Below are 24,569 nucleotides of genomic sequence, written 5' to 3'. Positions count from 1 at the left end.
TTACGAGCATTAGTCATTCACCCCGCAATAAATAAAAACAACAGTAAAAAAATGAATATAAGGATAACTTTGAAAGATTAGATGGAATTTTTGTTCCAGTCATACTTTTTAAAAAATGGTTTCAACAAGTTTCAACATGCTAAAAGCATACGATTTTTCCTGATATATGATCCAATTTTTCGAATTTGACAAAATGAATCTTGTATCACCCCTTTAAATTATTTGTTACATTTGACATTATCGTATGTTGTATCATTTGCTAACGTCCCAGACAATCATGCTAAAACATTATGCATTTGAAGTAAACAATAACACAAGCATAATACAAGACAATACTGAATTTAAAAGGTAAAAAAAATATATATATACTTTCTATACTGGCTCCGCATTACTTCATCACCAGAATATATCACTAAGTGAGCACATGTGAAAGTTCCTTCTTGGCTTTTTAGGGCATGATTTTTTAAAGGTTGGTAGAAAATATTCACTTGTTCTGAAGCTTTCTCAGCCAAAACAAAATTGTTTGGTGTGATTGTTACATGAGTGTCAGGATACTCAAGTCTGGCTGTAATGTCTAAAACAAGAGGTAGCAAGGCTCAGTAATATAAAAAGGGAAAGAGCTGTTAAATAAATGATGCTCTAGCACAACAAATATGAGGTCGTTCAGTAAAATCAACAATAAAGATTTGTTAAATGTACAAGCACATATTGATAAATGTGCTTGTACAGTTTACCTGAAAAACATTTCAAAGATACAAAAGCAGCTCTGGAGCCGCTATTTCTCAACATTACATTCACAACATTTCTTTTTCCCAAGTACACTTCACCAATGTCAATCCAAAACTGATCGTTTAACTTCTTTGCACCATTAATATCCAGATTGGAAGCCCCACCATATCCAGATAGAGGAATAACAAACTTTGTGGTGCCATTCACAGTGCGTAGTACCAACGAGCTGTTCATCATTGCAAAACAAGACGGTGCAAATAAAACATGCACTGGCAATTCTCCTTCTGGTTTTAAAACAGCTTCGAACTGGTTGATAGCTCTTTGTTGTAAGAGAGAGTCGTTTTGAATTTGAAAGTTTGAATGGTCACCAGCTATACTCATACTCAAATGTACATAATCAACCTCAGAATTATTTCGTAATATTAGCCTTTGTTGTTTTGACTGTCCGATTGGAACACCGGGCCAATTTAAACCAAGTTTATTGCACAGAAGTATAGGTCTATCCTCTTTTTCTATGGCGGTTTTCTCTGTGGCTTGTCCCTTTAAATTCCATTCATACTGGTCGCCATCTGGCAACACACAAACAACTAATCGACTGAAATGAAAAAAAAAATACCAGTTAGGGTTGGTATGGTAGTTTGATTTCATTCACAGGCTCTTTGTTTGACTATGAAGGAAATAACAATTTCCTTAAATTTAAAAAATGTAAATAAGATGTTTTTTTCTTTGTTTAAGCTCAAAACTATAATTTTCACTTTTTACTTTTCATGCGTACCAGTTTACACCACATAATTTCTGTACAATTGGCCATAAATACGTAATAATTTAAGTGTTTTATACTTTCGAACCTCAACCGGGCGCTAAAAGCTTTTCCACAAACATATTTAGTAAAAAGCATATTTTTTCTACCATATTATTTAACTTTTATATACCAGATGACCCATGTAAATCTCAAAGAACTGAAATAAATGATTATTATTACTATTATTATTATTATTATTATTGTAATTAAAAACAGGTGTATTTTTTGTGTGCTGCATTGGTGAACTTCTAATCACACCTTGGCATTTGGCATGTTCCATTGATAGCACAGTATATAAAGTATTTTTGTGTGGGTAGTGCACATACTATCGCATACTAATGCATGTTTCTTCTTAAAATACCTGGGTCTAGGTCAAACATCCCACAATAATAAATATCCAGGTGCTGGGATCCGAAATAGAATGTGGTTTACTAAATCGAATAATCAAACAGATGAAAGGGAAGTTTTTTTACTATTTTTATCAAAATCTTAATTACCTTTCCACCGAGATAGCTGTTGCCGATTTAAACGCTACCTTTAATTCACTTTGCATACCAGGCTTTATATTCACAAGAGATGGCATGATAGAAAAATAAGGTGATCCACCCATTATCTTGCTTTCAAGTTGCAACGAAATGTTGCCAGCATTTTTTAAAGGAATTACTCTACTAACGTGTTGACCTTCAAGTGTTGACAGTGATATTGCCTGCAAAATAGAAAATTACCATTAATAATATATATTTTGTGGAGAAATAAAGCTGATTTGAACTGATGGAGAATTACTGATTGTGAACAATTTATACTTTCAATAGCTCATTTGAACCTAAGATGAATAATGTTAGCCAACTAAGAAATGAGAACTACGAAAACAACTGTTATAGCAACCTACCTGCATTGTTCTTAAGGAGTGAAGTCGCAATACTCCAACTTTAGCTTTCATTAACACACTTGATATAGGAATACTATGCTTTGTGTCCGTATGGATGCTAACATAGCATGAAAAATCTTCAGGTGAACTAAGTACTTGTTTATGAATATCTAAAAGCAAAAAAAATATCTTTAAGGTCTTAAACTCAGATCTCACTCATTCAAAAAACAGAACTAAAAATAAAATCAGTATAACCCCGTTACTTTTTAAAAACCTGACTTGATAGTGATGTCATGGGATAATTTTATATCCCTTTGAAATTCCTGTACCCATGTAGACAAGAATATCTGATTATCTAAGACAATGCAACCAGGCTACTGCTATTATCTTATGTCTCCTTATATAAAGCCTGATTAAACAGAGCTCATTTGAAACATTCATTTATTTTTATAGAAGTATGGACAAAGAATATTAGGAAAAATATATAGTTATATGGTTATTTTTAGAGTCTCACCAAATTTGCTGAATATGTGATTTGTAAAAAAATATATGACTTGTAAAAGAACTATAATAGAGGGACTTATCACGTTGCCTTCACTGCATTTTCCACTTGGAGTCCTACCACAAATATTTTATACCTTGATCTTTTCTGGAGGGTGAATCAAATTTTAGCCTTATAATTTTTGGTTTCATTGCCAACCCTGCATGCTTTCGTCCAGGAACTAAAACAGACAGCTTTGAAGTCAGGTAAATTGAATCTTCCACTTCATTTTGCTCTTTCTTTTGGATTTCTAACTTGAAATATTGAGAATCAGCTGAGGACTACAATATAAAAAACATGACATACAGCATAAAGAAGCCTTACTATGATTCATCCAATACAAACAATAGATTTTAGGTGTTCAACTTAGGTGTTGTTATTTCCTGTACTTCAGAAGAGGTGATAGTACTGAATAATAATAAGTTGTTAATTACTTAATTTCTCTTCTAAAAACTGCAAACATTTATAACTACACAATCCTTTGGGACATAAACATGAGAATTTTTTTAACAACATCCAACACAATGCAGCATTAACACTTAAACAAACATTTTGTACAAAGCGTTTTATAGGTGTTGGTTTTCTTAATGTAACTAGTACATTAGAGTATAATTAGCATAATTATGGTAATTATTTCATAAATTTCTATTTCCACCTACCTCAGCAATATTTACATAAATGGGTACATCTGCTCTCCCTTTATTTAAAATTTTTAATTCCTGTGTTCTTTTTGAACCATATGGCATTTCACCAAAATCCAAACACTTGTTTTGATCCAGTAATATTTCAACGTCAGGTGTTTCAGCAATACCTTCAATATTCAAAATATTTGCAACACGCTGCCATTTTAAGTTTGTTTCTTCAGCTATCAAACCTGCCACCATTAGCTCGATTTTCATCATGTAAGTTCCAGTTTGTGCTGGCGAAAACTTTATCTTGACATCTTCACTGGAGTGTGGATCCATAATAATTTTGGGTGGAAATGAAAATATGTGTTCAAAATCGGTCTATTAAAAACAACACAAAACATAAAGAAAACAAGGGATTAGGTCCAACTATACAAAACGTCTGTTTTTAGGAATGTTTAATGAGACATGGAATAAATGTGATTCAGGTTCGAGTAATACTTAACTATACAATCCTTACTTCCTTCTCTAACCACAAAAGCTATTGTGTTTACCATTATAGACCTATTTCCATATCCGTTCCAGTAAAAAGGCATGTAAAAATGCAGAATAATATCAAAATAAGATTATTTATTTTATATTGGGCTGCTGGTTTGTTTACAAAGCAAGGATACTACCTCCTTGTGACATACCACAAGGGCGGGGCTTGTGTTCTCCTTGCAAAAAATTTTAACCTTATGTGAATTTTTTTCTTTTAAGGCAGTACACCAGAGCAGTTCGGGTAATCTTAACAATTTTTAAATTATATAGGAGAAAAAAAATATGCTTTCTTAAATGAGCCTTCTAAGAAAAAAAATTTTTTAACCAAGCAAAAGGACTTAAAAATTTCATTTGCCTAAAAAAATACTGAGATGGTATCTCACCTAATACAAAATTTTAAAAACAGGATATAACCCTTGTTGTCAACATCATGTTGTGTTAATTTTTAAATTACTTATTATTTGACATATTATAGAATTTTGAGTATTTTTTCTCTCCAACATCCGACCTAAGGCAAAGGCTTAAAATGTGACAAAAATAAGCAAGAATGTTTCAAGAAAAGCTGTGAAGGGGGTAAAAGTCCAACTTACCCCATTACGATAAAAAAGTCAAATTGGTATGCTAAGTCTAAAATCACAAACTTAAATATTGTTAAAACTACCCTTGCTGTCTCACTTGGAAAAATAAATGGTGTAAGACATCCCTTACAATATAGGTCACTCATTTAACACTAAGAATAAAAAAAAAAATCATAGGATTGGCCAAGTGTTGGGCAGGTAAAAGATATAATACCATATTGTTACCATATGAAAATATTTCGATTGCATGACAAAAAAAATGTGCAAATAATGCAAGTAAACAAATTACTTCAGCCCTCTTTCCTTGCAAAGTCGGCTCATAACCAATCTCGTTTTAATGTTATTCAGTATTTTGGTATGTACATACACGAAAATGGGCAGACACTGTGTCACTCAATTTATTTTAAAACCTTGAAAAAGGAGTTATCCAGGCTGCTGATTTTATAATTAAAACTATGGATAAATTAATGTCAACTTCTTAAAGTAAATCTATAATTAAAAAAATAAATGGATAACAGATACATTCTTTTAACATTAATTATGTGCATGTGCTTAATAATCCAAAAAACGTGTTTACTCTTTTAAGTGGCAGCACTTATTTAAGCCAACGATGTAGTAAGTAGTATACCATTTAACTTACCTCCTGTCCATTATGTGCAAAGAATACAACATGCAATTGGCATTGCATCCAGCAGCTATTGGAATTATAAAATTGAACTACTTTCGAGAGGGTTGTTTCAACACAACAAACATCAAAAGCAACCTCTTTTGGAAAACTAATTCCATCTGCACTATATGCGGGATAGGTATCAGGCTGTGACGTATTTACAGAATGCTGATATTTTGAGTTGTATTTTTTGTTTGACACTAAAACACCATAATCATCACTGGGACACATGCCAGAATAACTGCCACTCTCTGGGTTGCTTGCTGTTCTTCTTGTATGATGGTGCAAAGGATGAAAGTTGTGAAGAGCTGAACCTTCTTGTGAACTTCTCTGACTTTGAAGAGGATGGAAATTCTGAACATGCTCAAAACGTTCCTTTGTGATTACATTGCTGTTATGAAAACCTGCTGAATATTCTTGCTGGGCGTAGTGATGACGTATTGGACTTACACTAATAGCAAGTCGTGGGTCCGCTTTGACTCTGTTCTGTGTAAGAGGGCTAGGATCACTGTATCGATCAGGCATCTGTGTACTATGCAGATAGTGCTTATTCTGGTGATGTTGTGAATTTACATCAGTATTTCCTTGGTTCTTATCATAAGAATTAAGGGGAATAATTGACGATATTGGTTTGCCTAGTGGCTCAGAATAGTACAGTCTTTCTGTGCCTGTCTGTGCAGGTGATTTTACATATTTCATATTCTGAACAAAATTTGCATCATTAACACTGTTGTAAGGGATTGAAATATTTTCCATAGTTTTTGTATGCTTAAGAGACTGTTGTGGTGAAACATGGACTTGACTCACAGTTTGAAAACTGTTTCCTTGATTACGTGGTAAAAGAAGTATTAACTTATACACAAGTTCAATATTAGTACCAGTCATTGATGATATACACTTAGCTAACTCCACAATCTGTGCCTTAGTCATACCAGCTGTACTGACTCTACGACCTTTAATATCGTCTAACAACGTGTCTGCTTCCACCTCTGATACAGGAGCAACAATGCTTGTATGATGTTTTGAAGCATTTATTGATGCATTAGCATCTGCATCTGTGTGTTTGCTGGAGTTTTCTTTGGAAGAGCTCTTTCTCCTAACACTCTGTATGCTTTTATCTCCATCTTGATTTAAAGAATTTTTAGCTTTGTCGTCTTTACCAATCAACTGACGCTTCTTTTTCTTTTGTAAAACTGTGTCTGAATTCCTCTTGTGCGTTGATAATAATCGTGATTTTGGTGTTTCGCTTTGATCAGAATCATTCACCATTTTCTCATTCACATCTAAATCTACATTAAATGTTTTATTGCTCCATGCACCCATAGGAATAGTTTGATCCTTATCAATAGATGTAACTTCTTTTACTAATGGTACAGGAGCAGCAGTTGGCGGCGTTATTACCTCATGACTGTCATCAGAGAAGTTTGGCTGTAAATAAAAGTTTAAAACTAGGTAAATCTATCCCAACATACAACACAACAGAAGTAAAATTAAAAAAAATGTGACAAGCAACTAACCCGTGGTCCTTCGTCACCAGATAAATGACCTAATTCATGAGATTTTGCTTTAAAATAAACACTGACACGACCATCGTCTATATTAGATCCACTTGGAAGTAAAGCTGAATTAATTCTTTGGTTATCACTATGAAGTGACCATTCAGAGAGCGTTGTTTCATCACCAACCTACAAGGATTAAAAAACTTTTAATTTTTCTGTGTATTCTTGTTGACACAGAACATGAAAAATCCTCAGCTATTCGCAACACATTTTTTCACTTAGGTAACTTCAAATTTTTATTATTTTAAATGTGAAATAGTGTAAAATCGGGTTGTTTATAATGCATCTACAAAATAGTGGACTGAAATTTTTATGTTGATAAGAGCATTCAATTAAACATGCATCCATTTAAAAGCACTATAAACAGAATATCAAAGATTATGAGAGATTTGTTTAGCTTCTAAAAACCATCTTCAGAAAGAAAGCTTGGAAAATATATATATTTTCTTGATAATTGCACTAAAGTTCCAAATTATGCCTAATACTTTTAAAAGAAACTGTTCTAAATGTTAAATGATTTTTTTCACATCGCTGTTGATTTGTTGGCCCAGTTTGTTGGCCCATTTGCTTACTTACTAAGTGAAAGATATTATGAAAGTATGTGAAATGCAATTTTGAACAACTAAACGTTCTATTCTTGTTACGAAAACAAACATAAGAAGAATAAAATTAAATCAAAGTTTTGTGATTGACAACGAAGAACATTATCTTTTTTTGATCCTATTTATGACTAAACTTTTTTTAATGCATAATTTTTGGCACTAAACAATAGCCATGTATGAACTATTCTGTCTTCCAATCCCCAGCTCTATTTTCCTTTAATTGCATTCTCAGATTAAGATCATCAAATCCTTACTAAGGGCATAATAGGCTTAATTGTTAACAAAAAATATGTTTGACAAGCCTTGAATAAGACACCAAAGATTATTCTGGTTTACATTGGTGTGTTATTTAAAAAAATTGAAAATTTCAGGCTTTTGTTTCATAAATGATTTCATTGAGCTTGAATACAAGTATAAAGATTGCTTTCTTTTTCAATAGATATGTTACAATAATGTTTTTCAAAAACAAAAGTTATAACGTCCAGACAGTCCTATCAATATGGTAACATTTTTAAATAGAAATTTACGTTATAACATCAACAATCCATTTTTAAGCTCTTATATTTTATATACTTTACCTTGTAAACACTATTATTATTCAAGGCTATCACTTTTTCATCTTCAGCTAACAGGTTCTCTAGATCTGAAAACAATATTTATCAAATTACAGTTGATATACAATATTAAACCTAAAGTAAAGTTAGTGATAGCACTTACCATGCTGACTCGTATTAAAACTCTCAATTTTCCAGCCAGCAGATGCATCCAAACCAAAATCTATTTGTAAAAATAATCATATGTTTTTATTTACAATAACAAGGAGAACTGCAGAGATAAAAAGTATAACATTGAATATATATCACTGTTGTCGTTGTCCAGCAACATACTCGTTGCACTTGTACTCAAAGAATAAATTTTCCAGCCAGCAAATTGACCAAGACTAAAATCTAATTGTGAAAATTATCATATTTTTATTTTTATTTACAATAACAAGGAGAACTGCAAAGATAAAAAGTATAACACCGAATATATATCACTGTTTTGTTGTTCAGCAACGTACTGGTTGCAGAGAACATGCAAAATGCAGGCCCAGTGATAAGGAAAAAGAAAACACAGTACCATCTTATTTTAATTTTTTTCAGTGATAATAGAGTAGTGAAGACTGAAAATTAGTTTATACTGGCCTTATATAGACATGATGGTTGCATTGTGCTAAAAAAACATCTATGATGGCATTGCTAAATATCCAAATTCTAAGGAAAATTTGGATTAAGTTGTCATTTTCTTACCCACGCTAGCATTAAATTCTCCAGTTGAATTTGTGAATGAATCAAATGGGTTATAAACTTTTTCTGGATGTGCAACTAACGTGTGGGGTGAGCCTAAAAACAAAACAAAATCCCTTCGAATAAATAAAAATGTCAAAATACTTGTCTCAACTAAAATGTGGGGCATATTCCATGCCAATCATTATGCTAGGATCCCAACATAATTTTCACACACAAAAATGCTTTCCTGGAGGTGTAAACTTGTTTTCTGACCAGTCCTTCCCTTTGGTTTGACAGTTAGGCTACTTAGGATTCCAAGAACGCTTACTATCAGAAAGTTAACTGCCTAGTTTTATTGTTTGTGAGTGCTAAACGTCTTGTTTGCTTGCCAAACATGTCTCTGAAGGACAATGAACACATAAGTCATTTGCTAACAGGTATGAATCTGGAGGATTCAATAAAACAGAATAATTATGTGAAGTGTCCAACCTTTCTCACTTTCACCAGTGTTATTAACTTCTTCTAAATCATTTGTTAATGTCTTCTCACCATTTGATATTAATTTGTTTGTAGTGTGTAACTTAGTCATATTGTTTACAGTTGGCGATCCAAATGTCTACATTTTTAAAAACAGAATTATAATTTCACAAAATGGCATAGACTTTTAGCTTGGTTTCTAATGTAGCCAATAATATTGTTGTGCAACATTTGTTAATAACCCTACCCAATTTGGTGGTTCGCCATATTCATGCCTTAGTTTGCTGAAATGTAAAGTAAAATTATATATGTCCAGTATTTATTCAATTTTTAAATAAATACAAAATATTGTGGTCCATTATTATTATTCATCATTATTTCAAAAAAGAAAATTTGTTCTTTTCTGTGATTTTATTTTTAAATCTATTTCATCTTGTTGAAAGTAGTAACTTTGGTACAAACAACAATGAATCTTTCAGAAACGTAAAACATTAGTACCTTAAAGTAGCAGTACTTGGGGTAACCATAGTAAAATCCTCCCCAACAAGTGTTCTTTCATCATTTTGTTGTTGCTCTTTGGCTTGCGAAATGTGAAAACTACTTTGACTGAGCCAGTTGTCATCTTCTGTTTGATCAGATGTTTTAAACGGTGTGCTTGCTGCCAAAAAGTATCGAGCTGATAAACGAGAATCTTGATTTTGCACTTCATCATTATTCTGGTTATCCTAAGATAAAAAGGAATCGTGCATTCTACATTTAGGCTACCATGATATCTGAGGCTACAAAACACCAGGTTCTGTACAAAAGAAATAAACAGTAATGTTAGGTGTCTGAAGAGAATGTTTTATTTAAAAGTTTATATTATAATGTTCTTCTACCACTTCTGTATCATTGAAAGTTTCAAGTTTCTGCAAGTGCAATAAATGTCAAAAAGACAATTTAAATAAAAAAATATTGAAACATTTTTTCTTTCAAATTTAAAAAACCTTCCATATTTTTAAATAACTTTAAAAAAATAAACAGCTGTTTCTTCATAAAGCTTAAAAGAAGAACTTAATTATTATTTAGCATGCATGCTTTTTGCACCTAAGTAAACAGAGAAATATTTTACATTCATATACACAATTAATTGCATTAAGAAATAACAAAACAATATTAACAATAATAAAAAATCATGTTATTAATAAAAAACCATGTTTTGTGTATAGAAGAAAAAGTTGTTTGACAAACGTAACAAATTTTGAAACAGTTCTTTCATTCAATGTTTACATTTTAAGAATCAAGACCAACCTTTTGTTGCCTAAAATCTCTTTAGGCATATTGATATAGTCAAAAAGAATTAATCTAAAATGTCTCCCTCCTAAATTTTTTAAGGGCCTAATGTTTACAATGGTAGCTCTTATGATACGCAAAAAATATTTATGAACCCTATGAATCTTAAATAAACCAGCTAGTCTGGTGTTATAACCTTGCTGCAGAAAATGTTTTTGTTACTTGTCGGTTAACAAGTGTTATAAGTAAACAGTTATTATAATTATACTTGCGCCAAATTAAACTTAAATTTTTCAAGAACTGACATTTATATCTGAAACCTTAAAATAACTTAATAAAGGAAGCTATCAAAAAGAAATTTGAATTATTATGTTATCTGTTTCTATGTGGCATATAAAAGATCTGCTGTTTTAAAGGCTACAAAATAAAATGTTATTTATATTATAATACCCGTATGCATCTGTCTGTCACGTAAAATGGTAACCGCAGTAGCGAGACACACAAAATGTGGCTAATAAAGGACAGGCGAACCCGTGGATTTATCCACGGGTGAACGACTAGTTTTAAAAAAAAATATCATAAAAATGGCTGGTACGATGAAATTACCTATTAAGTAACAAAAAAATCAAATTATAATATTTAGAACAGTTGCAAGGTTTGCAGGTATAATTTTTTAGTGATATTTGAAATTCATTTTTACAAAATTAGTTGTTTTTGCTGTATATCCTTTTTTCACTTTCATAAATTGTTAAATTTAGAGATAAACGTTACTTGCTTACAGCACTTACTGCTTGCCCAAATGAACTTACTGTATTGCTGACTGGTGATATGAGCGTAAGCTGGATTGTAATTCACAAAGAAAATATTTGGTCCAGAATAAGCAGTGCCCACAAAGAAAGTGGTGATCATACGTCTTATATGGAGACTACTTTTGGTCAAAATGATAAAATGATATTTTTATTAAAAAAATTGAGTTTCTAACTTTATTTTATAAAAGAATTCATGGTTTAATTCCCCTTTAATTACTCTGCACACAAATTTCTGATATTCTTTAAAGTGTTTATAGTGCTACAGAAATAAGTGAGAAATTTAGAAAGTTATGCTAGAAACTTAAATCAGGTTTAACATGCTCCTTTTTCTCATTTTTTGTTGAAAGGAAAATTGTTTTAATTTTCATATTGTCCAACTAGCTAAATTATTTACTCAGTGTTTTATTTATACCATCTTTTTTTACTATTTCCTAAAAATATAGGCCTTAATACATAATAAAACGATTTTAACTCAACACCAAAATTGATGAGTCAGCAGAAATTTCTATTTAAAAATGTATCATAAACAAGAAAAAAATTGGCTGCTACGAGCTCCAACTTTTTACAATCCCGTTACTTTTCATCAGCTTCTGTTTTTAAATGAACCTTTGGTTAACCCTGTTAAAACGGTGTGTGGATTTTCTTTATTTATTCATATTTTTTTAACAATAACCTTTTGTTTTTTTCAGAAGATTCTTTGTTAGCATGCCCTGCAGCATCAAACGCTGGTAAAAGAAAAATATTCCTAATAAAAAATTTCCACACACCGTATCATGGCTGCATGATTCACCAAGCATGTCTGAAAATTTTAAAGTAAAACGAAAATGCTATCGATAGTTAAAGCTTGTGCAGTGTAGCATAATGAAGATTGTCTTAAATTTCTACATAATGTGCCATCTCTTTAATAACTACGTCATTTCTTTTTGTACAATTTCACAAGCGTGTAAACTTAAGCTATATTCCGCTGAACTAATTAACTATTCATGAATTTTTATTTATAGAGGAATTGTTGAGGCTGAATATTTTTGGTGAAAGATAATAATATTTTAGCTATAAAATCGTGACAAGTGTGTTATAACAGAAAAAATATAGATATATTGTCCGAAAATAACCTTTTGTAACTAATTATGTAAAATAAAAATTCCGACTTTTAAAAGTGTTACTGCCACCTTTACTCAATTTCGGTGGAAAAACCACAAATTAATGTCACTATTATGTTCAGCATACTTTTGGCTCACTGTGCTAATTTTTGTCTAAAACAGAAACAAACTAAAGCCATTAGTCAATTAGAACTAGGAACCACCCACTCACATGATATGCACGGCTGTGCAGACAAACCATGATAAACAACTAGGCAAAATAGCATAATTTAATAACGTTTTCTAATAGACCTGTACCTCTCTTGCAATTTTTCAAAGTTCTTGTGCGTTGTTTGATTTTTTAATGTCATTGCATTAAAGTTTGACAAAATTAACAGGTTCCTAATTACTTTTTATAAACAAACATCAAATTAGAACTGAACCTTGTGATCAATGTGTAGATAATAATGAGAATATATATATTTTTAAAAATATATAACATAACAATGAATAAAAAGTTTAGAAGGAACTAAAGACAAAATGATTGAAACAAATAAAATCCATTTTTATTATATATAGTTACTTTATTTTACTGTATATTTATCTATAAGTAGTTCTCATGGTATAAAGTTAAATAACAATAAAAAAAAAACTTACACTGCTGTTAGAATCTGATGAGTCAGCAACATTACTTGTTGAATTTCCGTGCGAAGTTACAACAACGGGTGGGGTTGAAAACTGAACCTGTCGCGTTGAAGTAACCACATCATTACTTGGCCCAGATCCCCCAACAGGTCTTTCTCGACCTAAAATTAAATTAAAATAAAGAATAACTTTGTTAAAAAAAGGACAAAAATAATACTAAAAAAATATAATGTGAAAACAATACTTGGTGGTGTAACTCTTTTATTATCTAAGTTTTCACGCTCAGTACCCACAGCTGGCTGCAGTCTATCAGCTATAAAAAAGCAAGTCTAAACTTATGCAGTGCACAGAATCCACATAAAAACACTTACACTTTGAGGATATTTTAGTAATATTAAGAAGACAGTATAGCAAACATACTGATAATGGACACACCACCATCTGCACCCCCCACATCACTGTCACTATGCCCACTGCTACCATCTCCTCCGCCTCCACCATCATTAAAAACTTCATTGCTATCATCACCACCTTCAGCTAACTGTCGCTCTACATATGAAATAAACTTTTAAATAAGCAGATTCCTGTTAAGGGAACAGTAAGAGTGTAAAATTAGAGTGTACGGATATAAAATCCTGAAAACATGCAAGGAAGGACCTGGTCAATTATATGCAATTCAAGTTTTGACAACATTTCAAGAAAAAAAATTATTCTAAGAGATTACCTGGAATATTCTCCAAGTTTAGTTCTTCCAGCTCTTGTTGAAGATTAAATCTATTGAGTGTTAACGTTTGGACATTTGTACGTGCAAAGTTGGTCGCAGCAACACCATCATCTTCACTACCGCTACTACTGCCATCCAAATTTGGTCGCTGTATTTGTTCAATACCACCCCGATCATACCTATCATCTAAAATGCAAAAAAGATAAAAATTCAGTTCGTAAAAAGAAGTTTCGAAAGCTAACTAAAAACATTTAAATCTCTAACTTTTTTATTAAATCAATATTGCTTGCCCTAAAACATCCCAGTCTGATTTGGCTTGTTTACTGACAACATTTCCTATTATTCAAACATACCTGTACTTTTGCAACAAATTTTACACATGGCTATGCTCTTTTATTAATTTAAATGCTCACTTTGCTATAGTCCACTATAAAACCTTTTTTGTTCAGTAGAATTCTTTGTTACAGTATCACTTAAGTTATAACATATAGTACTTAGAAACAGCATTATTTTTGAACAGACACTTAAAATTAAAAAAAATCTTTACATAAGTGTTTGTGAAGATCTAAAATTTATTACCAATACTCTCATTGATCTTCTTTTTTAATTTTTCTTCAAGTTCAACTGTGAAACCACTAAAAATGCAAAATAAAGAAATTTTTGGGGCTTTTAAGTATAACAGGAAATTAGATGTCATAGTAACATGCTCAACAAGGTTTTTCAAGTGAGTTGTACAATAGCGCAAGCACACCTCCAGATACACCCAAATAGATGAAGGCATGCTATTCAAAGCAGGTCTAAAATACTTTCGATTTGTTTTTGCTCCACATGTGCCAAAATCTTTCTGAAAAAGCCTGTGTCAGGGAGGTAACCTAATTTAAAAAACAACATTGTTTCTTTCTAATATAAAAAAAAACGTTTTGTTCTGCTAATGGGTACCAAGGCAAAAAATTCACCACTCTTTGAATTTTTCTGGTTTAAAATAATGACCTTATATAATTTTTCTTCGTATCATGCAAATATATTCTAATTTCTTTGCAATGCAATCTATAAAAAATAATTTTACTTGTTTGAATCCTTCAATTGTGTCACTTCGTCAATTTGTCGCAATGTGTCGTTGATGTCATCAGAACTAAACGGACTTCCTACAGTAGTTTCTAGATTGGACAGTTGTAATCTGTGGCGAACATCTAAATAAAAATAGTAAAACTGAATAACCAAACATTTTGTATCTCCAAATTTTTCCTTGTTAAAACTTTGATTTTAGATCTAGCTGTGTGCTTACAATTTTGTTATATATTTTAGCATTAAATAAGAGGAAGGTTCTTGATGTAACAGACATACTTATAAAGAGGAAATTTTAACAGGTTATAAGTTTAAAGACTATGTTAACAAATGCTTTAGATCAACAGAAATTAACAAAGGACCACTCAGATCTTTATGACAATATCCAGTATTTTTCTAAGTGTATAATATAAAACCCTGGAATTACAGTGCAAGCAAGACATTAGATTTTGAAATACAAGTAAAGACTGACAGCCAATCTCAAGTTTACCTTTTAAAAATAAGGAATCTAATTCTGTTTGATTTAATGGCAAATGATTAGGTGTATCAGCAGCATGAGGTGTCTAAAAGTAAAACCAATTTAAAATTTATTATTTAGATTTTTAGACCTATACGGTAACAAATCATTAACAATGATGTATGGCTTATATCATTATTATTAAAATTATTTACTCAGGATAGCCTCACCAGTTTCTATTGGTACTGCTATCATCGAGGGTCCTGCAAAGAAGATCCTTGTGCATTTGAAGCACCCATTTGACCTACGGAAGTTGTGCAAGCATAGAAATTGTTCAACTAGCCAACCTCCTAAGATATTAATCCTATTCTCATGCTCAGTGCTAAGCAGAAAGGATAGATTTACATTTTTATTCTCTGGCATAAATCGGCCGGGGTTTGAACCCAAAACCTCTCACACTGGAAGCAAATGCTCTTCCACAAGGCAACCAGTTAGTTACAGCAGGTTTAATAAAGGTTTAAGATAAAAATAAGATTGTGTGATATATTTTGTGTTATGGCAGAATATCAGGGGGTGATTCAGAAAATTAATATAGGCAGGGTTCGAATTAGCAGTTCGCAATTCACAATTTGCGAATCAAAATGCCATTGTTGCGAGTCACTGTGCGAAGAAAATGATAAAATTGTGAATCGAATATTTTTGTATCACTTCATTGTCTTTTTTGGCGATATTTAAAATTAATCATTTCTTCTTTTTGTTTGTTATGTTTCCATTTAATTCTCATGTTTTGCTCGATTAATTTACGCCGGAAGAAGAAATAAAAACCCTTTTCGTTAGCGTATTTCACTTGTACATATTTAATAAACTTTCGACTGAAAATACGTGAGCAAGTTTCATAACATCTGCTACTGAAAAGCCGTTTTTATTATAAGAAATTGTTATTAAAACCATATTCATCAAGCACAGCTCATTATAAATGATTGCGTAAAATATTTACATGTTAATTTAACATTAAAAAAATTAAATTAGAATAGAACAGGTAGTTCAAAAGTGTTTTTAACAAAAACCAGGTGGTGTCGTATTGATTGAAATTCCTCTTATTGCATCTTTTTGAAACAAACTTTGTTTTCCTTAAACTTTGTTTTCATCACATCGTAACAAAGACTAAGAAACAGCATTTTACTAGTTAGAAACAAACATATTTTTTGTGAAATCAACTTTAATCAGTATACTGTATTTAGCTTGCATTGTAATGTTCACAAAAACTGGTTAAGAACCTCTGAAATATATAATCACATTTTCATATTTTCTTACAGCATGCTATAAAAATAAATTTATTTCATTTTTGCAACATTATTTCGGCTATCAGAGATAAGAAAGTTAAAACTAAGAGAGGTGCTAGCTCAGACGCTCAGTTCTTGTGGGGTTCACAAGTTTACACGTCCCCCACTTGTCTCCAACATAAAAAATAATAACGCAGGTCATAAAAAAATACAAATTTTCGTCAAAAAAAAGAAGCTACTAATGAAGAAACCAATGGTAAGTGACATCTAAAAGGTGGTTTACTTTGTTACAGAGTGAAGAAATTCTTCGTAGGTATTCGCAATGTAGCACTTTCCTGTTTATTTGATTATTTAAAGAAATACACACAACTAATATATTTTATTGTCTTTATCCCTTTGGTATAACGTGTTCCTTTATGGCAAAATAAACTATTATTTCCAGGACGAAAAAACCTGTATTGTGAGTACAAATGTTTAAAACAAACTTAATTAACCTCTGCCCATCAAATAATGCAACTGAAAAAGGTCACAGGAATTAATACCTCAGTTCTTGCTTTAGTTATTCTTAAATTGTCATCCTTATTGTGCGTCTGATCAATCATGGAACTTAAAGTCTTTTTCTTGTTTTCAGATGTACAGGTCGGCTGTTCCAAAAAGTCTCGCAGCTGTTTTTCTCTTTCGCTGTCATCGGAATGAGACTTTAGAAAACTATCATGCAGATTTGCTGAAAAAAAAAAATTCATTTACTTTTGTACTTTACTGTTTTCAGCCTTTAGTCTGTTATTCTAAAATATTGAATTCCTCTGTTGAAACACAATCCCTCTGTTTAATTTAGTCACCTAATTTATAATACCAAAAAACTCAACTGATCAGCCCCAAACTCACTAGCTTAAGCCTTTTTAGAAACATTTTCTATTCCATATACCAAAAGTCTAATTGGGGGGTTCTATCAATAGGGCACCTTTCAGAAATTGGATGTACTGTTAGGAGAAAAACATGTAGGAGTTCTATTACGCCATAAAAAGTGTTCTGTACCTCCTTCATAGCTGTTACAATCATTGGTGTTTTTGAAGTGTTTCAAAATCGTATTTAAGGTGTTTAAAAACAGAACACTCTGCGAGCCTTCTGGTAACCACCTGTTTAACGTTGTGGAAAGATTTTCACCATTATTATAATATTACATGTCATGACATATTATAACATTGAACAGCAACCTTGTCCATCCTTAAAAGGAACCTGGTGTATAAAATGATGTTGGACTTATATTATAGAGATTAAAAGTCTTTTCGTTCTCAAGATATTCAACTCTGGCTATCAAATAATACAACGGAAAAAAGTCACAGGAATCACTACCCTGGTTCTTAAATGTAAATATCTTGAGCACGAAAATAGCCTTTTAAAAATTATGTCAAAACATGTTCCATTTATATTTTTCTTCTTGTCTTAAGATTCTGCTAGTAGTTATGATTTTTTTACTTGCAACCTTTATTCAACATTAAAGCCATGTTTTTGGTTTGTAAAAAAATAAATTTTTTTTTGGGTGTTTCAAAAGACATGAGTCTATTTGGCGGCTGACATTTCTTGTAGCTTACCCATTGCAGTGTGTGTATTAGATTGTAAAATGGATTCAAGTAATGGATATATAATCATTTATGCCAATCTTTATGTTCTAAGAGTTTTAGAAAGTCCAATTGGCCTCACCACAATGAAAAACTAACGATGGTATCCTAATTCTGAAACTGATCATACAAAGATTTAGCATCATCGTATTTTTTACCAAGCTTCAAATAGTTATTGCGGTATAGTGGTAATAGTGGTAATAGAACTTCTGTACTTTGCAATTATTATCAATCTTCTATTTTCAGTGCACTTTAAGTGACAACAAAAGAATTTCAACTGTGATACAAAATTCTCCCAGTCCTTTTCGATAAACATTTTATCCCTTAACAACAAAAGGTAAATAACTTCTGGAAATTAGTAAAAAAAGATGTACACAAAGTTTTTTCATTTAGTCTTCATCAACAAACAAAAAAAAATGGTACAAAGACAAACGACGAAATAACAAACTACACTTTGTCTTTGTACTAGAATATTTTGTTGACTAATTTGTGATGTCTAGTCAAAAAATAATTGTCCCTGGCATAGCTTCCATGTAAATATCAATTTTTTTTACTATATAAATATAATGATCATGGTGGCATTCCCAACATAAACCTCACAAAGGACATTATGGAAAAAAAGAATATCATAAAATAATTTAAAAAACAAAGATTTCTTTTGTACCTTGCAATGCCTCCAATTTACTTAAACTCATTGAAGATTCATCCAATGAATTTTGATTCGATACAGATGTTGACACTAAAAAGATATGTTATTAGCACTTACGTTAGTATGATGGGAGAGCTATTGTCCATATTGGCAGAACAGAAACAAAATTGTTTGCACTTGACCAGAGACATTGTATTGCAAAGGTGGAGTTGGTGGAGATCTGCTTCTAACTTGGAGCTTGTGACTTGCAGGCAAAAGCAATTCAGTCATCTTAATCAGTTTATTTAATGAAAACACTTCTGTATAATGAAAATATTAAGGAAGCTTGTATTTAAAACATGATTTTCTAACTCATTTTTTTTCAAGGGCAATCAATCAAAGTTTAAATCAGAAATTATTTTTTAAAAACTTAGTGGAAAATTTTTTACTTTAACCTTAAAAAAGTAACTCGCCTTTACAAAACTGCTGATAAAACTGTTAAACACTTTTTTAAATCTTTTTTTATAGGAACTTAATTCGATAAAACCAAAATTACTTTTCCTTGTTTCCCATTAATTTATTATTTTTCGTTTTTTTTTACAAAATGATTTTTTTAACTCAAACAATTGTGATGCTCTCTAGGAAAATCGACCACTTCTCTTTTCGTATTTTTTAATACTGTATTTTTTAATACAAAATATGGAAATTTCGTATTAAAAATACGGATTTCGTATTTTAAAATACACATATTTTTAAAAATACAAAAAACAAATTTTCGTATTTTTAAAAATACGCAATTCTATTTTTAAAAATATGAAATTCGTATTTCGTATTTTTAAAAAATACGAAATACGAATTTCGTATTTTGAAAACTATTAGTGTATCAAGTGAGTGGTTGAATAAACTGAATAGAAAAATTACTCAATTTTACAAGTTTGTTTTTAATAGGTTTAAAATTGGCTCAATGATTTCACAGGGACATTTTCTCGTTATTTTAGAATGATACACTGCAACCTTAAAGCTCCACAGAAAAGTTTTCTCGACATTAAGAATGAAATACGGCAACTTTAGAGCTTCGCAGAGATGTTTTCTCGTCATTTTAGAATGAAATACGGCAACTTTAAAACTTCATATACACATTTTCTTGGCATTATGATTACGATTACAGCAACTTTTTAAAGAAAAGACAAGTTTATATTTCACAAGTTTAATAGGTTTTTAATTAGTTTATTTATTTTAAAATTCGCTTCAATAATGCGTCATGCACCTTCAGCATCCTCTTACTTTCGATATTTTGACAATCGTATCAAATCGTTTTTTTTTTACAATATTGTTTCAAAATCGTTTCATTTTTCGTATTAAATTATATAATCGTTTAATTCGTTTTATAATACGATTATGAGACGATGTAAAAAAAATAATGAAGCGATTCCTATATAATGAAAATCGTTTCAATTCAAAAATGAAAAGACCTCAGAGACAATCCTTTACTTCTTTATGTTTTCGAATTTTAAATCACAGCATATTTTTAGAAATACGTATTTTTTGATACGAATTTCGTATTTTCAAAAATTTTCATAGAGAGCATCACAATTGTACATAGGTTTTTACCAGGACAAAAAAACCAAAAGACATGTAAAGATAAACTCCTCGATTTTTCCCTTGTAAGATTTTAAAACTTTCATAAAAGAGAATTTAAGCTATTTTAAACAGCCTCATTTTAAATAATATTATGGAATTCTGCACAGTTTTTTTATTTGTCACGTGATGTTATAATTATTAAAACAGCGGCAAAACAACTGAAAAATCAATTTTTGGAAATGAGAGACGTTGCACATAAAGAGATACAAGAGTACAGTTTTTAACCATTAAGAAGTTTCAGACTTTAAGTGAAAGGACTGCTTAACCAAAATAAAATTCCTGATAACACTTTACCACCTGCAAGCCACCACTGCATGGACAGAACAGTCATGACAACAAATTTTTCAGTGGTAAAAATATAAAATAATGATAAATATACTTGGAGGTGACGACATCTTGAGAAAATCATTCAGTAAATCACCGCTTCTGCTTTCTTTGAGCACAGCATCACTAAATAAGAAAACAAGAGAAATATATTTGCTTCTTTATATATAAAAGTTTTATATTGACATTCAGTTAAATGTAGGCTAACAGCACCGTAAAAAGCTTGGAAAAAAGTAACTTTCTAAATTATTGTTTAAAGACAAAAAAAAAGATAGGCAAAATCTTTTAATTGTTACAGGAAATCGTCCTCTTATTAAGTGCAAGCTCGTAATAAACAATCATGCCTCAAAAGGGTAACCCAAAAACACACAGTCTTAAAATATAAGAACAAATGAACAGGAAGCTTCTTATAGTTTCAACTAAAATGCAGAATTTTAAAATAATAATCTTCAAATAATATAATTTTATAAAAAAATGGTAAGGCTGAATTTTTACTGATTTTTTCTCTTTTATCCTAAAAAATCATAACAAACTCAATTGTTTTGATTTTGCAATGTTTCTATTAATTTCAGGTTGTACAAATTTGTAATGTCAGCTCCTAAAATAAATATTTTTTCCCTTAGGGGTCACCATGACCGCCAAGAATTTAAAATGGCCGGTCAAGACAATTTTTTCTTTTTTCAGTCTTAAACTACTAAACTACTTATGGAACAAAAATGTATTAAACATATAAAATTCTATGCGGAAAAACACGTACATAATGTATAGATACTTAATAATTAAAAATTTGCATCTATAATTTTTTAAGGTGTGAAATATCTAGTTACGAGGGTTAAATTGCCATAATTTTGATTACAGTGTCAAATTTATTCTTTCTTATTTTCTCGTAAGTATAAAAAGTTTGCAGACACTTTCCTTAGCCCTATCTATTTCTTAAAGTTTGTTTGATAATATCAACTTTTTATCAGGGATCTGTAATAAATAAAAGTAACATTACTTTATGAAAATACATTTCTTTAAAAGAAAAAGAAAAATGTTTAGGTTAACCACTAGCAAGAAAAACGGCATATCAATTAAATAAAAATTGGTGTTTTACTTTACAATTTAAAGTGATATCAAACTATGATCCAGTTAAAGCTTGATGTAAATGTTGCTTTTTATTTGCTTTAGAGTTTTGGTGGCTATACCCTTTATGCTTTGTCATATAGCTAGGGTCTAAATAAACGATGTGTTATTTTTGTTGCGTTAAATTCGGGACTGTCTTTTCGCCCGTTAAAAGTACGATTAGTTGCTGGTCAATTTGACCACTTATTTTTGTAACCTGACAGTCAAATGTGAAATTTTGGCTGCCTTTGACCTTTTACCAGATATCATTCAAGTATGTACTGAATGTTTTCATATGCATTTAAAATCTCTAAACTTGAAAAAAAAATTTAAAAAAACTTAGGCCAACAAGTAAAATGAATAACAAGGCCTATAAAGGCTGAAGTCAAACTTCCCGGTTCTTTTAAAATAGATTGGTTATCTGCATTATTAAGTTAAAATTTACTTGCAACAAATGCTGATTCCAAATTTACTGGAAATTCTAGAAAATTAGCTTGGTTTGTACTGCACATTCATTTATCTTTTTAAACTTAAACAAGAAAAATCCTTGCTGTTATCCGAGTATACTCTGAATATCTTAAAGGTGAATGCAAGGCAAATGTTTGGCAATTTTTCTAGACTATGAGAATCCAAATACCCCTTTCTGGAGCATGATCTATCAATTCTTGAAATAACTCTGAGACGGTCCTGATAATTATATGAGACGTTATGTACATAAAGGGGTGGGTCATGGTTTCATTTTATCCTCATCATTGTTTATCATCAGAGAAGCCGAGCAAAACTTAAAAGCAACCTTGATCCCAGGGGTATATGTTTCTCTTTTTGATATCTGTTATCTAAAATTGGCTTAAAAGCATGTCAAATAAGGGGAGAGCAATTGCTCTTGCTCACGCAAAGACTCGCCAAATTCTAAGAAATGAGAAACTAGCTGAGCCAATAATTGCTCCCCCAATTTCAAAAAATGTTTATCTTGCTGAGCAATATCAATTTATCTCACATGGAAATCAATGTTCTCTTTATTATTTACAGTAAAAAAGAACCAAATTATATAAAAAAAGATAAAATAGATAAAAAAGACTGTGATAAAATATGCGTTTATAAACTTATTCTTTTTATTCAGATTTCTTGCCCTGTTTAAATTATTGTAACCTTGGAGGAGGGATTTATTGCCCGGGTGTTACTTTCTTATCGATAGGCCTGTACTTCTGCATATATTTTGATGGAAAAGCATAAATCACTCACAGCATATTAACTACATCAATCTCTAAGTATAAGATTGCATTCGGAAAGAACTTATTACATTGCTAAAAGACATAAACAAACCTGTTAGGAGGAAATAATTTATATAGCTTTTTATTTGGAAAAAAAACTTATAGGATAATGTCACTAAGTAAGTATATATATATATATATATATATAAATGGAAGGAAACCAGTAATTAAAATATATATTTTAGAATGTGCCGGAAGACAAAAAATGTGTATTTTTTAAACCACAGAAAAACAAGACAAAAGAAAGACATGTGTAATTAGTCCAAGTTACAGATCCTATTGTTTTTAAAAATAAAAACAAAAAGATGTAACAGTACCTTTTATTATTGTCAAGTTGACTGTCTAGTGCATGTGTATCAGTAGGGTCACCATTTGCAATGACGGAAACATCCTGTACTGTTTCTTCCAAGTCAGCAAAAGATTCCAGACCACTGACATGCGATGGAAAGGAAATCTCACTTAACCGTGAGTCTGGAGAGCCAGGACAAAAATCTGAATTCCCAATATTGTGAACTTGTGAAAAAAAATTCTCAACATTACCAAACCCATCAGCGTTCATTTTTATGGATCCACTGACATCACTAAAACAACAAATATTTTTTTAATTATTAGTAAAAAACTAAAAGTCTTAAAGTCTGACAAGAGTTTATCTAAATCAACTCAAAAAAGTGTGCTAATTGAGAAAAGAAAATATTTATTTGGCACAAAATTGAACATATATATAATATATAACTTCGCCAGATAAATCCCTAATTGTCAAAATGAGCAGTCTAACCTGTCCAGGTCCTGGCGTGAGTGGGGTAGGAAACGTCCACAGAGCAAGCTCCATGAGAAGAAATATGCCATTGCGTAGCATGGCCTTACTGCACATTTAAGATGAAACAAATGATTTATATACAAAGTATATATACTTACATTCTGTTATTTTTCAATGTACTTCAGTACACAAAGAAATCTTGAATGATTTAGCAATGTCCACAATATTTTAATATCTATATAAAACAAGGAATTTTTTTTTTTGTTCTGTTCAATTAGTATAAAGTTTTTCTACTTTCTTCAAAATATTGTTTATTGATCTTTTAATCAATGCGTAAAAATCGTCTTTTTATTAAGAACCTTTTGCTGTGACGTCATAATTGACAATGTTAGTTACAAGACGTCACTATGAAGTCATGGTTATTTAAACAGGATTGTAAAAAAGGGCCGAATAAGAGAAAAAAAGAACTTTTTTTAGAATAATAATTAAAACATTTACGATAACGGTATTAAACTAAGGAACTACCCAGAATCAGCCAGAACCACCCAGAATTGAACAGGACCACTTAGACTCAGACAGAGACAGCTTGCTAACCAAAGACACGCATTTTTCAAGCCTTGAGGCGTGTACCACA

General features: G+C 31.0%; 1 protein-coding gene across 1 annotated transcript in view; it reads right to left on the bottom strand.

The window, feature by feature from the left end:
* The window catches only part of LOC130613752 (uncharacterized), a 30,789-nt gene extending 6,455 nt beyond the window's left edge, over positions 1-24,334 (bottom strand). The window contains exons 1-26 of the mRNA XM_057435089.1: positions 24,094-24,334; positions 23,496-23,759; positions 20,859-20,929; positions 18,875-18,949; positions 17,134-17,315; positions 15,342-15,414; positions 14,853-14,976; positions 14,366-14,421; positions 13,787-13,972; positions 13,483-13,611; positions 13,307-13,375; positions 13,075-13,223; positions 9,756-9,982; positions 9,505-9,541; positions 9,270-9,396; positions 8,802-8,894; positions 8,230-8,289; positions 8,091-8,155; positions 6,869-7,036; positions 5,325-6,779; positions 3,600-3,947; positions 3,038-3,221; positions 2,421-2,569; positions 2,029-2,237; positions 735-1,324; positions 370-574 (exon numbers count right to left, since the gene is read on the bottom strand). Of these exons, the coding sequence (XP_057291072.1) occupies positions 370-574; positions 735-1,324; positions 2,029-2,237; positions 2,421-2,569; positions 3,038-3,221; positions 3,600-3,947; positions 5,325-6,779; positions 6,869-7,036; positions 8,091-8,155; positions 8,230-8,289; positions 8,802-8,894; positions 9,270-9,396; positions 9,505-9,541; positions 9,756-9,982; positions 13,075-13,223; positions 13,307-13,375; positions 13,483-13,611; positions 13,787-13,972; positions 14,366-14,421; positions 14,853-14,976; positions 15,342-15,414; positions 17,134-17,315; positions 18,875-18,949; positions 20,859-20,929; positions 23,496-23,737 (5,273 nt within the window). The 5' untranslated portion in view covers positions 23,738-23,759; positions 24,094-24,334. The remainder of the gene's footprint in view (positions 1-369; positions 575-734; positions 1,325-2,028; positions 2,238-2,420; positions 2,570-3,037; positions 3,222-3,599; positions 3,948-5,324; positions 6,780-6,868; positions 7,037-8,090; positions 8,156-8,229; positions 8,290-8,801; positions 8,895-9,269; positions 9,397-9,504; positions 9,542-9,755; positions 9,983-13,074; positions 13,224-13,306; positions 13,376-13,482; positions 13,612-13,786; positions 13,973-14,365; positions 14,422-14,852; positions 14,977-15,341; positions 15,415-17,133; positions 17,316-18,874; positions 18,950-20,858; positions 20,930-23,495; positions 23,760-24,093) is intronic.
* Positions 24,335-24,569: the final 235 nt, after the last annotated feature.

This window comes from Hydractinia symbiolongicarpus, chromosome 11 (genome assembly GCF_029227915.1).
Source record: "Hydractinia symbiolongicarpus strain clone_291-10 chromosome 11, HSymV2.1, whole genome shotgun sequence".
Taxonomy (NCBI): Eukaryota; Metazoa; Cnidaria; class Hydrozoa; order Anthoathecata; family Hydractiniidae; genus Hydractinia; species Hydractinia symbiolongicarpus.
The sequence above is the reverse complement of the archived record's forward strand: the minus strand, read 5'-3'. Positions and strand labels throughout refer to the sequence as shown.